General features: G+C 32.0%; 1 protein-coding gene across 1 annotated transcript; it reads left to right on the top strand.

Moving 5' to 3' along the window:
* The first annotated feature begins 13,556 nt into the window (after positions 1 to 13,556).
* Positions 13,557 to 14,959, top strand: LOC143542979 (CASP-like protein 1). Its single transcript, XM_077035421.1, has 4 exons — positions 13,557 to 13,607; positions 13,961 to 14,133; positions 14,262 to 14,391; positions 14,706 to 14,959. The coding sequence occupies exons 1-4, from the start codon at positions 13,557 to 13,559 to the stop codon at positions 14,931 to 14,933; spliced, it is 582 nt and encodes a 193-aa protein (XP_076891536.1). The 3' UTR covers positions 14,934 to 14,959.
* The last annotated feature ends 670 nt before the right edge of the window (positions 14,960 to 15,629 follow it).

The raw sequence follows: 15,629 nt of genomic DNA, 5'->3' as shown, positions 1-15,629 counted from the left end.
TCTATTCGATTTTGGATGGGTTTGGGTCAAGATGGGTAAAGTTAAGTAGTTAACCCATCTTGAACCAAGTAAAGGTTACAATACAAAGGGTTTCAAAACCCCTTAAAAAATGTTCAAAAAATTAATAACTCAAAATATAAATCAAAAACGCAAAAAGTAAAATAACTAAAATGTTTCCCCCTTCGTCGTCGTTCATAAAAAAAACTCGGTTTGTATCGTTTCAGGTTCGGTTTTTCGGTTTAGTTTTGCTTTTTTTCGTTTCGGTATCTATTCGATTTCAATGTTTTCAGTTTCTATTCGGTTTCGTGGGCTTTGTTTAAGATAAAATTGGATGGAGCTTGTTTAATTTAGTCTATTCTAACCCATAAACAAACACATTCTAACCCATAACCAAAAGTCACTAGCAGTTTTTAAACCCATCTTGACCTTCTTGCAAAATTGTTTTGATCCATCCTAACCAATTTCAATTTTAAAAGTCATCAAAATTGACCCAAAACAACCCATTTGGGTTAGTTTTGCCACCCTTAAGCAAAACCATTAACATTCAACTAGAGTAACCAACTAGGCTGCCAACTAATACTATTACCATTTTATAGAATTACTAACAAAATTACAAATGTAACTTTAAATGTTGTATTAAATGAGGTTTAGATATTTTTGAATTATAAAACTTTATTTATCATTATTTATATCTTATGAATCTATAAGGTATGTTATTACATATAAATTTAACCATTTTGTTGTATTTTTTTTAACTAAATATATATCACACAGGCTATATCCTAGATTTTTATTAAAGCTGTAACAAACTAAAAATCAATTTGTTGTGCATTAGTTTTTCTTTCATGCTACATATAAATATGTTTACAACTTTAGTTTTTGTTTTAGTTACATCACAGTTTAACAACATGAAAATTAAAATTTAGTGGACTAAAAATGTATATGTTTGGTTCAGTTAATTAATGTTTGATTATAAGACACCATTGTCCATAACCATAACCACGATTTATCGGTTAATCAAATAACTTTAACTATAACCGTCGGTTAATATCTTTAACTTGGTTCAGTTATCAATTAATTTCGATTAACGATTAAGTAATGCTTACCCCTAGATTGCTAAATTTGAGTTACACTATGTAACACCCCGGCTAAAGCGGAATACGCCCGAGTGTGACGTACAGATCACTCATAAGCTCGTAACGCTATTAAAGCGACAATAATTATATTTATTTTATTTAAATACATCACAAATACAATCAAATAACAATACGATAAACATTAAATTTCATTATGCTGTATTTCTAATACCCTATTGGTCCAACTAATCTAGTCTTCAATCCTTAGACTTCAATATGTAGCACGTTTAAAATAATATTACTTGTCAACAATAATGTTAGTGAGAATTCATAAAGTTTTACGTATGTATAATACGAAAGTGCAAAATTCACAAGTCAAGATGTATGGTCTCAATCATATAGCAAAAGAAAAGTAAATACATGATATTTCTGTTCGCTTGTCATAAGTCAAATTTACTAAGGAACCCTCGTTGCCGATCTACTTGGAGTATAGAATATGATACCACCATTAACCAATGGACGGCGCAGGTACGTCCCGTCGGACCTTCCCACCAAGAGTATGTGTATGATACCACAATTAACAAATGGACGGCGCAGGTACGTCCTGTCGGACCCTCCCGCTATGAGTATGTGTATCCACCAACAAAAACAGTAAACAACCAACACATAATCACACAGTTTACAAGTAATATGATACAAAAAAATACATACAAGACACGCATGTGAATTTTAGTTTGACACCAAAAAACTAAGTTTGGACGTGCTATACCCCAAAACGTGTAAAAGTAAAAAGGGGTTATGAAAACTCACCTTTGAAATCGAAGCGGAAATAAAGATAAAACCGAAATGCGCCAAAGAAACCGAAACGATTGGGCTTCTCGAACTATAAGTAAAATAAAAGCAAAGTCTAACTAGCAGGATTGAAAAAGTTATAATATTTGGTTAACGGGATTTTGTATTATTTAATGTAGCTTTTATTATTTTATGGCATCTTTATATTATAATAATATTTTTAAGCTTTACGGGTTTTAACGATTTATATATTATTTAATATTGGTCAATTAGGGGTTTATTACTAAAATAAGAATTATATTATGTATCGGAACGTTGGTTTTAACGGTTAGATTTTATCTAGCATATATCATGACAACGTATCTTTAAAGCTAAAGATGTAAAGTTAACGAAACGAAGTTTTAAAATAGCATTAACGGGTTTCACAAAACTCATAGAAAATGTACATGTTGGGTTTTTAGATGGAAAAGATAACAATATAATTTATAAAAATTTATTTAAGTTGAAATTACTTATATTTGACTTACTATGATTTTTAATTAATTAATTTAATTATTATATTTAATAAGGAAACTGTTTAAAAAAAATAAAGAGACTATAGCCTGGGTCCTTCTGTTGATAACCGCAAGCCTTAACCAGTTGATCTAGTACATCAATTCAGTTAACAATTGGAAATAATAATATTTATATAATAATAGTAGATCATCTTCCACCATAAAAACCCTAGAATCTGATTCATCAGATTGCTTCCATGTTTGATCAGATTATGTTGGGGGTTTTGATTAGCTAAAAGAAACAATTCAAAAACATATAACAATTACCCGGATTCGTTCTTGTTTGGTGATGAACGGAGTTTCGCCGGAGCCGGACCTTAGACGGAAATATTATAGTATTTAGAGAGATTATCGGTGTAATCAGATGAAATGAGCAGGTTAAGAGGATGAAATATGATCTATTTATAGTTGAGATTGAGCTGTTGAACGTTAATTTGGCGTTAATGAGTTTTATTAGAAATCCGGCCGTTGGGCGGATTAATTTGGTATTATTAGCTTGTTAATGTTCGCTATTATGGTGTATTGTTATTAGCCGTTGGTGGAGATAATCGTTACGATCATTTAATTGACATTAGAATAACGTTTTGAGGTGTTTTATGGTCGCCGGATATTCCCGTCGCCGGCCGGAGAGATGGCCGGGAAAACGGGTAGGGGAAAGGTGGGGGCTGGTTTATTTTTATTATTTTAATATATTTTAAAACATTTTACATATCTGGCCCCTCATGTTTGATTCACTATTTAAAACTGATTTAAAGTTATAATTGAAATTCCAACCCCTTTAACTTTGAGATGTGCTTATGAATGGATTAATTGTCCTTATGAACTTGTGTTATAATATTATATTTATATATCTACGAAATGAGCCCGTGAAATTCGAGGATCGATTATGTATAAGATGTGAATTGAAGTAACCAATTGGGTTGGTTTAACGAATTCCATAAAAATTAACTAATGCCAAACAACACTTGAGATATATATATATATATATATATATATATATATATATATATATATATATAATGAAAATTCGAAATGGGTCGGGTTTTCGGGTTTGAAAAGTAACGAATGTTACACACTAGCCCGAGCTCCACTAATATACTTATATAATTTGTTTATGCCAATGCCAGCTATGTATGGCGTGTTAAATAGAATAAATGATCTAAATTTATTTATTTTTCGCAATATATATAGTAATATATATCTACATGTGTCACTCAAGTGCTACAAAACGAGAAATTATGAGGAAGACTATGTTTGGGACCAGGTACATATATCCAGCAATCAATATCACGGCAAATAAGTCAAATAAGTGATAGCTAAATAGTTTCCTTTATTTGACAAAAAGATGAAAGGACATGTCAATACAAAAACAAATTAATTATGTGCAATATACACATTTTAAAGTTACGTATAAGTTAGACTATAGAGGGTAAAAAAATAATAAGAGTGAGAAAGATTATTTTTTAAAAAAAACCTTAAAGAAAATTCAAAAATAATAATAAAAAAAAGCATAACTTAAAATATAAATAAAAAAAATAAAAAAGTAAAAAAAAAAGAAAAAAAAACTAAAACGTTACCCACGTCTTTCTAGCTAGTTAAAAAAAAGCCCCCCCCCTCTCATTCTCACGAAAAAGACACAATGACGTAAATAAACAATTAACAAAATGATAAATAAAAGGAGATACAATAGATTGCAAAATATAACACAATGCCAAACAAAGTATAACACAATGCGAACTTTTTAAAAGAAAAGTTAGCCGGTAAAGGAAAGGAAAGTATGTACATATGTGTGTGTGTGTTGAATGGAAGGAACACACACACACACACTAGCTAGATGAAAGAAGTACATAGAACAACTGAAGAGTATGAACGTTAAATATAAGGAATAGAAAGAAATTGATAGCTACCTTCGTTAATGTAACATCCATCTTTTGAAAATAATAAATAAATAAAGTTTTATTATTAAAATATGTGTCGTTATTTAAGTATGTTAAATAATAATGTGATTGAGTGGTAGACTTAAAAATAATACATGGACTTGGAGATGGTTAAGGGCCTAAGGTCCATGGGCTTGGAGTATTTAAACTCCTTAAACTTTCCTAAAACCCTAACTTTCTCATTTCCACCATCTAGCCTCCATACACACTCAAAAACACACACAAACACACCACTCTCATTCCAAATTCAGATATGGGGTGAATGAACGATAGATTTCGTGTTCAAGCATCACCAAACAACAAGAAGCCCGTCTAGATCACGTGTTAACTCTGATACAAACCAAACCGGAACCAGAAAGGTATGTTTTTTATATTAAGGTTAGGTTTTTGACATCAGTTTGTCTTAAGGTTTGATATGAAGGCAAACCGAGCCTTATAGTGTAAGAAAAACATAAACCTTTTAGTAAACAAGTTGTTTTGGTTGATTCGGGACGAACTAGCGACGTTCAGACCTTGTTAAAACGAGAAGGTGAGGTTGTTATGACCCAGGACTCATTGTAATAGTAAAACGGACCTGAAGGAGACGAAAGAAAACGAAAAGAGCTGCAAAGCATGAAAAGCAAGTTTTGAATCAAGTCGAATGGGAATTCTACTCGACTGCAACGAATCGAATAGAATGGGAAACAAATCGAATCGAATGGGAATTCGACTCAATTGGAAACAAATTGAATCGAGTGGGAAACGAATCGAATCGAATGGGGATTCGACTCTATCGGAAACGAATCGAATCAAATGAGAAACTTGACTCGATTAAAATGGACTCGATTCGACTCGTCTGAACTTCACTCAAAATCATGAAAAGGCCATTTTCTGATGAAGTTATTAGTAAAGGCTTATTAATGAAAAGGTCATTCGACTCGTCGACCCCATCTAGGGGCTCTGCCCCTTGGACCCTGCTAGGGGTTGCCGCCCCTAGACCCCGCTACCAGGGAGCTGCCTCGACCCCCGTTCGTTAGGGACTTCACTAACCTAGAATACTATTTAATTAGGAGTAGTTAAGTGATGCTTGTAACTTTTTAAACAGTTAGCCGCGCTCAGCTAAAGAGAGGTATCACCATTAATTTCGAGAGAAACCAGATTCAGGTGAGTTTCTAGCCCTTTTCTCTGTTATGTTTTCAGGACTGTGTGCGTACTCCTATGTGTTTAGTTAATACATTTGCCTTATGTGGTAAGTGTATGCTACATGAATGTTTATGAATGATATAAAAAATTTAAGAGTATGTACATGGATGTATATGAACACACACACACACACACACACACACACACACACACACACACACACATATATATATATATAACTAACAAAAAGATAAGTAAAGTATGCACGGTTGTATGACAAAGTATGTATGGTCGTATGGCAAGATATGTATGGTTGTATGGAACGAGAATAAGGGACCGAACCCTAATAATATCCGAGGTATGTAGCACTGCGCCCTAATAATATCCGAGGTACGTAGGGCACCGGACCCTAACAATATTCGAGGTACGTAGGTCAGGCACCGGACCCTAATAATATCTGAGGTATGTAGGGCATTGGACCAAAATAATATCCAAGGTAAGTTGGGCACCGAACCCTTTATATTCGAGGTATGATGGGACCGGTCCCTAATAAATATTCGAGGAAGTAAGGTGAAATGCTCTTTAAAACGTAGAGATAGTATGTATGAACTTAATGAGTTAAAAACATGAAATTACAAAAGGTGTGAAAGCATGAGAGTATAAAAAGAAAGATGGAAAATTGGAAATAAATAATCTCACCTTTTGTGTATAGGCTGATAATAATCTCACCTTTAAAAATCTAGCAATGGTCCCACCTTTTAACTATTTTTGTCTCACTGGTCCTCCGTTAAAAAATACTTAACGTCGTTATGTTTTTTCCCTAGTTTCAAACCATGTTTTAGGGCCTTTGATCAGAAGAACGATACGAGTTGATTGATGTAAAACTTATTTCGAAACGGTGATTCAAATGACTTGATTTTTGTTAATTGGAAATTCTAGCACCCGAATTGAAACATTGTTTCATCGTTTGGATCACCATTTCGAGATAAGTTTTACATCGGTTGACTCGTATCGTTCTTCCGATCAAAAGCCCTAAAACATCGGTTTAAAACTAGAGAAAAAACATAACGACTTTAAGTATTTTTTAACGGAGGACCAGTGAGATGAAAATAGTTAAAAGGTGGGACCATTGCTAGTGATTTTTAAAGGTGGGATTATTACCGGCCAACACACAAAATGTGGGATTATTTATTTCCAATTTTCCAAGAAAGAAAGTATGAAAATATTAAAGAATAAATGAATGTATGCATGCAAACATGTAAGAATGAAAGATGAGTAGGCTAAGTATGTGATATGTATCTCCGGAAATGTGTAAGTAAGTATGTGAATATAATGTATGTTGTCTGATTAACTAGAACTCACTCAGCATAGCTGAATTTTAGTATACACGCAGGCAAATAGGTTAAAGCAGCTGGTTTGAGGGAGACACATGGTATTGGACTGAAGAGGCTGGCATCTTGAGGAAGAATGTTATGATGTTATATTTTGTTATGTTTTTATTTTGCAAGACAAGTATGAGAAATGTTAAGACCAGATTTGGAATATTTTGTGATGAATGATTGATGTTTTTATGTTCTGTGAAAAGTTTGATTCACTCTAATATTTGGACTGTATTTATAAATAAATCAACATCCAAAATAGGGCACCGGGCTCGGGGCCTTACAGTTAATTAAGGTAACCTCATTAGATCGCATAAGCTTAACTATCAAGTCTACTATGCTCAGTTAACCTCGTTAACTTGGTTAACTCAATTTAGTAACTTGTTAGTTAATATTGTAGTTAAATAGATAATTAATACTATGTGTTTCAATAGTTAGCCGTGCCCAATAGAAGAAGGGAGCTACTAGTAACTCGGAACGTAAAAGGATCTAAGTGAGTTCTAGTCCCCCTTTTCCCTTTTTTTGGGGTTGTATGCATACTCGCATGTGAAAGATTTAATATACGTAATTGTAATTAATGATGTATATTTGTAAGAACGTGTTTATATATTAATTTATTAATATATACTTGAATGTTAGTTGATAGAACATAAAGAGTTAGGGAACAAGCCCTATTAATACTTGTGTAGAGTGTGTATGTGAATGTAAATGTGCATGAAGGTTATGTGTATAAGAATGGGTGCATGTTCATGCGTAGAGCCTTCGGACCTCATCCATGAACAATAAGTTAGGATGACAAATCCCTCTAACTTTAAATGGATCGGTTATGAGTAAGAAAAGATGGCTCGGTTATAAGCAAGAATAGACGGCTCGGTTATGAGCAAGGATAGACGGCTCGATTATGAGCAAGAATAGGAGGCTCAGTTATGAGCAAGAATAGATGGCTCGGCTATGAGCAATTATAGGAGGCTTGATTATGAGCAAGCATGTTTGAACAGAGTTATGGAATGATTGATAGACAGACATAGAGAAAATAAATAATGAATGAGACAGGTTATGTTATGTATGAATGTTCAAAAGATGTGATTTATTTACAAATCGTATGTTATGGAAAGAAAGAAACGTTAGAACTCACTCAGCGTGTACGTAGCTGACTTTTAGTATGCATGCAGGTAGTGTTGATGGCGTGGCGAGCTTAAGGTGCGTACGAGGCTATCGATATTGAAAATTAGTTAGTGAAAGAAATTAATGTATAAAGTTTTAGTTTCCGCTGCAAATTGTATGTGCTTTCGCTGTATCAGACTAAGTTTATGAGTAAATCCAACGACAATGTAGAGCGCTCGGGTTTGGGGCTTTGTAGTAAAATCCGTAGTAATAGAAGAAATGAGAACCACCATAAACCGAAGCCGGAACTTAAGATGGCGCAGGCATGTCCCGTCGAACCTTCCCACTATGTGTATACGTTTGCGTTTGCGTAACTTCCACCATAAAAACAGTTAACACGTTGCACATAATTCACGTATAATCATAAACAAGATGAGAGAATAATATTAACATGAACGATAAATGTGAATCGGTTTGTAAACAAGCGCATAACTAACGAGATAAAATTTGTGGCATTCGACACCCCAAAAGTAATGTAAACCGTTAAAAAGGGGTTATGAAAAACTCACATGTTAAAGTAAGCGAGTAAAAGTGAACTATGGGTTTAAGCAAGCTGAACCAGACGAGTTCGGTTCTAGAGTGGCCCTAGAAAATATTTATAGGTTCAATATAGGTTTCAAGAAAATAAAAGAAAATGGAAGACTTAGAAAAATTCGGTTCATGGTTTAGTGTTTTATACATGTGAAAGTAAAAATATATTTACTCTATAATTGTATTTTTTTTATAATTTTTCATCGAAAAATTTATAAGTTGGCTACTTTTAATTGTATTATAAAAGTTGGGTTATAATATATCTTAGTCACATTAATAAGTCGGGCTTGTTTCAAGAAGAGTCCTAAACGGGCCAAAAATGAGTTTAAGCGAGTGGTTCCTTTCCGATCGGATCCGAACTCAACCTTTTATGTCGGGTTCGCTTCTGGCTTGATAAAAATATGATTTTCAGAAGATGTAACGAAAAGAATTTGTTTTAGATGTTTAACTAATAAAAATAACCAAACCGAACCAAATAAGTGCATAAACGAGTTGGATTAGTTTTTTATGAACAACCACTTATGACAAGATGTGTTCAACAAAGTAATTTATTTGAACAAACCGAACATGCTGAAATACAACATAAAACGTACCTAGAAAAAGAACAAGAAAAAAAAGTCTTGAACTTCATAGTTGACTTTTGAAAGTCAAACATGATAATAATGTAAAATTAGCTTGAAGAACACAATAATTTTTGGTGGTTTGAGGTGTGAAAAAAAATGAAAGATTAGTCATCCTTTTATAGTGATGTAGAGTGGTTATGTTTATAGAATTTAAGAAATTAAATCATATTTAATATAACTAGAACACAAATTAAAAATAGTTTAAGGGAGTTTTCAAAAGGTTTAACTATTTCAATCAATTTTATTAAAATAAAATATTCATTAGTTTTTATTAGTTAAATAACATATGAAAAGATGATGATGATGATTATAACAATAATAGTTCAAGAATAATTAAAGTGAATTGTATGGGATATGTACATGAATAAATGATCTTGATTATTTATGTTTTAAATGAGCATGTACTATAAGGGTGGTGAAAAATATAATTGCATAGAAATGATCACATTATAGCAAGGTGAATTACGAGTAAGTTAAAAAATTGATGAATGCCACATAAAATACATGAAACGAAACTTGAGATTAATTAATAACTTTATATATATATATATATATATATATATATAGAGAGAGAGAGAGAGAGAGAGAGAGAGAGAGGGAGGGAGAGGATCAAGAGAAAACTCACATTTAGAGATAAAACTCCTAAAGAATTATTTTTAATTAAAAATAAAAAAATATTTTCAAAATTCTGTTTTAGCCATTATTCTTATATTTCACTCGAAAAATATAAAAAAAGTAAAAAAAATAAAAAAAAAACCCCACTGTAATGCACATACGTATTACTGTGCGATACCGTTGTATTACACATGTGTATTACTATGTATTTTTGAGTTTAGTGTTTTATTGCATATATTCAATATTTGTGTATTGTATATGTGTAGTAGTTTTGTATTATATGAAAAAAATAATAATAAAATAAAAGTCGATATGGTGCACATGTGCGTTAATATTGTATTATACATACGTACTAATGTGTATTCGATGTGTGTATTAGTCTTATATTGCATATATACAATAGTGTGTATCAAATATGTGCAATAGTGTTGTATTCTATGCAATACAAACACTTTTGCATATATGCAATGCACACTATTACACATGCGCACTATACCGACGAGGTTACTGACAAGTTTTTTTTTTGAACCAATAACAACATATAAGAATAATGAGAAAAAATAAAACTTCAAAAAAAAAAAATTTAAAGTTAAAAATAGTTTTTTAGAAGTTTTTAGGAGTTTTTAAGTTTTCTATTTAAGAGGAGTTTTCACTAGAACCCACCCCTATATATATATAAACAAAATCAAAAATTTAAAACAAGTCTGATTTTCGAGTTTGAAAATTAATGAATGCTACAATGTCATCGGCGAAAAAGTTCTTTATTTTTGTTGTTCCATGCTACTGAATCAGAATTAAATAAGGAGAAAAAGATACTTTTTCAAAGCAGTTAAAATGAGAAAAAAAACACAAAAGTGAAGAAGTAGTTTCTGTTCTAATGAAGAATTTAAGAAAATTTAAAAAAACTGGTTTATTTTTTGTTTTCTTGGTTTAATCAGCTTGAGATTTTTTTATCGATTAACAAGTTGGTTAGACTGAGTTTTTTTTATTTTGATTGGACAAGTGGGTTCAATTCAAAGTTCGTTTTTATACAAGTTGAATGAGTTTTGTTTTTGGCATAGATTTTGATTTGAACGAGATGCTCGTGTTTTGACTCAGGATGAAGAGACGATTAAGGAAGCTTTTTGTTCGCTCGAATAGATGACAAGAATTGCAATCAGAGAAGTGGATATGCCAGTTCATACGGCCGAATGAATGGTCGGGGATAGGGTCACAGCCTCACAAAGGTGGTCAAGTTTTGGAGAGTCGAAAGAACTCAGTTATGGATCAAGATGGCTTCTTAGAGAATTGAGGCAAAAGAGACATGTTTGGAGACAAACATCTGCTTATTTTGAGTCAAAAATTAGGGCGATTGGTAATTTCAGACTTCAAGTCGTAAGTCGATGAACTTGAGAGACCAATATTGACAAGTAGGTCATAGTTGGCTATGTTTCTAATTACGATATGTTTCCTAATTGCATTGTAATTAAAATAGGAAATGTATTGGCTAGTAAGTTAGATTAGTCTATATAAACCGAGTTATTTTTAGACGTTATAAAACACATGAGATGCAATCAACTTACGGTTTTTCAAGAGTTAAACCGAGTTAGGGTTTAAAAGATTGTAATCAATTTTTTATTTATATTTTCTGATCAATAAACAAGACTTATTTGTTTTGTTTTTGATCCGGTCTTAATAAAATGGTAAAATGAATCAAATTGTAAATGTATGCCAAGGAAAAAAATTATTGTCAGTAATTTAAATTTAAACTGTAAGAATCTATAAATCAATTGGTTTATGTATTAGTTTTTTATACTACATATAAATATGTTTACAACTTTAGTTTTAGTTATAGATTATACTTTAACAAAATAAAATTCAAAATTTAGTTGACTAAACATGTATTTATTTGTTTCGGTAAACTTCGGTTATAAGACACCTTTGTCCATAACCATAGCCATAACCAATAAGTATCGATTGTTCAAAAAACTTTAATCATAATCATTGGTTAATATCGGCTATCGGTTAATTTGGTTTTGTAAGAGTTCAGTTATTGTTAATTTCACTTAACGGTACGTTAAGATATCAACCATAGACTGCTAAATATGAGCTTAGACGAGTTCGAGCTTGACTAGCGTAGTTAAATAGTTTATACAATTTATTATTTATGCCACACTGGTTATATATAGCGTGCTAAATAAAATATACAATTTAAATTTATTTATTTTTTCAATATATATATATATATATATATATATATATAGGGGTGAGATCCAGTAAAAACTCCTCTTAAAGAGAAAACTTGAAAACTTCTAAAAACACCTAAAAACTATTTTTAACTTTTTAAAATTTTTTTTTTAAAGTTTTTGTTTTTTCCATTATTCTTATATTTGTTATTGGTTTCAAAAAAAAAAAAAAACCTTGTCGGTAACCTCGTCGGTATAGTGCACATGTGTAATGGTGTGCATTGCATGTATGCAAAAGTGTTTGTATTGCATAGTATACAACACTATTGCGCATATTTGATACACACTATTGTATATATGCAATATAAGACTAATACGCACATCGATAACACATTAGTACATATGTGTAATACAATATTAACGCACATGTGCACTACATCGACTTTTATTTTATTATTATTCTTTTTCTATATAATACAACACTACTACACATATACAATACACAAATATTGAATATATACAACTAAACACTATTGAACATAAAAATACATAGTAATACACATGTGTAATACAACGGTTTCGCACATTAATACGTATGTGTATTACAGCGGGTTTTTTTTTAATTTTTTTATTTTTTTAATTTTTTTCGAGTGAAGGGGACCAAAATATAAGAATAATGGCAAAAACGAAAATTTGAAAATATCTTTTTATATTTAATTAAAAATAATTCTTTAGGAGTTTTTAAGTTTTTTTCCTAAAAATGAGTTTCTCTTGATCCTCTCCTTATATATATATATATATATATAAAATATATTGAATCACTCAATAGAACAAAAACTGCGATTATTTTTGAGACCATGCAGACACGTGTTGAAACTTGAAAGTTAATTTTCAAACGAGTTAAAACAAAATTGAAGATGCTAAATTCAAGTTTAGTTTAGCTAATTAGGATTGTAATATTTAGGGTAATTGTATTATCTTTTCATTTTTAATAATATTTTTAATAATATTAAAAGAATCGTGTTGAGTTAAAAAAAAAGGAAGAAAGAAACAAGTGGTACAAAACAAAAAATTATGACTAAGATTATTTTTGAGACCATGTAGCACGTGTTGAAAATTAATTTTCGAACAAGTTAAAAAAAAGTTGAAGAGGTTAAATGTAAGTTTATTTTAGTTAATTAGCATTATCATATTTAGGGTATTTGTAATGCATGATTTTTCATTCTTAATAATATTGAGAGGATCGCTCTTAGTTGCCATAAAAATACCGATGATTTTCGTGTTGCTCGATTCAATTAATTCCAAGAGCAAGTACATATATTCAACAATCAATATCATTGAAAAAAAGTTAAATAAATGGTAGTTAAAAACTACCCTTTTTGCGTGAAAAAAAAAGATGAAGAGGAATTTCATTGCGTACAATAGCAATTTAATTATTTGCAGTGCAGGTCCAACCTTGGTACCATTTTCTTATTAAATTATCCACATGCGTTCTATCCTACAAAAGAGGAGCTAGATTTTTTCTTGTATAAATATCACACATGCCATAAGCACAACTACACAAGCTTCTCTTTGCTGCTATCAACCTTCTACTGATCATGGCTCGGATTAATGACACCACAGCTTCTCCACATGCCGCCATTGATACGGTGATACCAATAAAGTTCTCAGCACAAGCACTAGAGCACTAGAGCAGACGGCTACGGTGATACCAATAAAGTTCTTAACACGAGAAAGCTTGTTTAGATAATCAACATGTCTTTCTACCATTTGCCTTTGATACATTTGGTTTTTTTGGCTCCAGAGGCTGTGAAATTTTTGAGTAGGGTTCAGAGCGTCGTACACGGAACCTCTTCAGCTTCTAGGTCCCAAAGCTTCGTTTTTAGCAGGATTGGCTTTGCTGTTCAAAAGGGGGTTGCGGCGCAGCTTGTTGCCCGTTTGCCTGCCACTTTATTGTAATCGTTTTATAGTAAATTATATAAAGATCTAAAATGGTGTTAAGGACCATTCAGGGGTGGTAATTGATGCAGTCTTGAGATTGGCGGTGCTTGTAGCTGGAGTGGCTGCTATCATTATTATGGTCACATCTAAACAAAGCAAGCTGATACCGTTACCCTTTTCGCCAACTACAATAGTATCCTTGGATGCAAATTGGAATCACTCTCCTGCTTATATGTAAGTAACACTAATTTCAAGAGGGACGTTTGGAGCAAAATGATAAGAATTGTGAATTATGGATACTTTGTAGATACTAATTTCAAGAGGGACGTTTGGGCTAACAAATAATTTTACCTATGATGTAGATACTTTGTAGTAGCATTCTCGGTGGCTGGCTTGTACAGCATCCTTACTGGTGTTTCATCAGTTTTAATTATGAAGAAGACGGGAAGAAGATCGACAAAGCTGCAGTTTTGTTTGGTGATACTAGATTCTGTAAGTGTTGCGATCGAGTTGTTGTTGAAAGAATTGATACGAAGAACAAGACTATGACGGATTTCCTACGGAGATAGATTTCAATGAAAAGAGACAGTAGCTAACAAATTAATAATTAATGATAACACGATAAATTGTCAATAAGTTTCGTAAATCGTAATATTTAAACCAAGCTTATGGTAATAACATACACTATACAATGATAATAACTATAGCATATATTAAACTCGGCTAACAAATATAATGAGGGACTAGCCATAAGCCAATATAATAATGATGATGCATGAACTAATTATCCACGGTTGGGTATGCAGATGTTGTTAGCTATTCTATCTGCAGCGTTAGGAGCAGAACTAGGGGTATCATGGATTGGCCTCAAAGGAAATTCTCATTCATTCTGGCATGAGATCTGCAATGCATATGGTTCCTTCTGTCACCACTTATCCGCCGCTGGCACTATGGCAGTCGTATCCATCATCGCAGTTCTACTACTTATTTGGCACTCATATTACACTCTTTGGAGGAAAATTGCGAGTCGATAGTTTGGTCCACAAACAAAACTATTAACTTACGTACCAGTTTGGTGTTATTCACGTTTTACTATTGAACTTATGTGAGTTCATATTTTTATTTTGTACCAGTTTGAGTCTGAATGTTCTGATGTAAAGGTTACACCTGATCCCATGGTTTGATTAATATATATGACCCAGGTACACCTGTGAATGTTTATTAAACCAATCGGATTATCATACTATGATTCGGTACAGCACTAAATTTGATAAAGATAATGAATTATTGATGAAATGGTCAAAAATAAAATGATTGAAGTTACAATTTCAAAATGGTGGTACTTTCAAAAGGGTAAAGTAGTTTAAAGAATGACCAAAAACAAAATGCTGCACTTTTTAACAAGCTACTAATTTAGTGATGTTACATTTTTGTTTTAACATTAATTATACGTGTTGTGATCTAGTTCATTGATGAACAGACCTCCTTGGTTGAGGTCACGCCCGTAAAAAGAATGTAACTTTTTATATACAAACCAGCAACGACGTATTTTTTCGAAAGTTATGTAAGGCTAATATTTGTGACTTGCGATATTAATATAGCGAACTCATTAAATATATTATGGTCAAGCTAATAATTAAAGTGGGTGAAAAATCCGGACACGAGATGAGAGCTTCGGTGCACGAGTTTAGTTTCAACGGGGAGGAGATCTTCTAGAATATGTTTTTGCT

Source organism: Bidens hawaiensis, unplaced genomic scaffold (genome assembly GCF_021521415.1).
Source record: "Bidens hawaiensis isolate Kalapana, Puna unplaced genomic scaffold, B.hawaiensis_p1.1 tig00013007_1, whole genome shotgun sequence".
Lineage (NCBI taxonomy): Eukaryota > Viridiplantae > Streptophyta > Magnoliopsida > Asterales > Asteraceae > Bidens > Bidens hawaiensis.
This window is presented reverse-complemented; position numbering and strand designations above follow the sequence as displayed.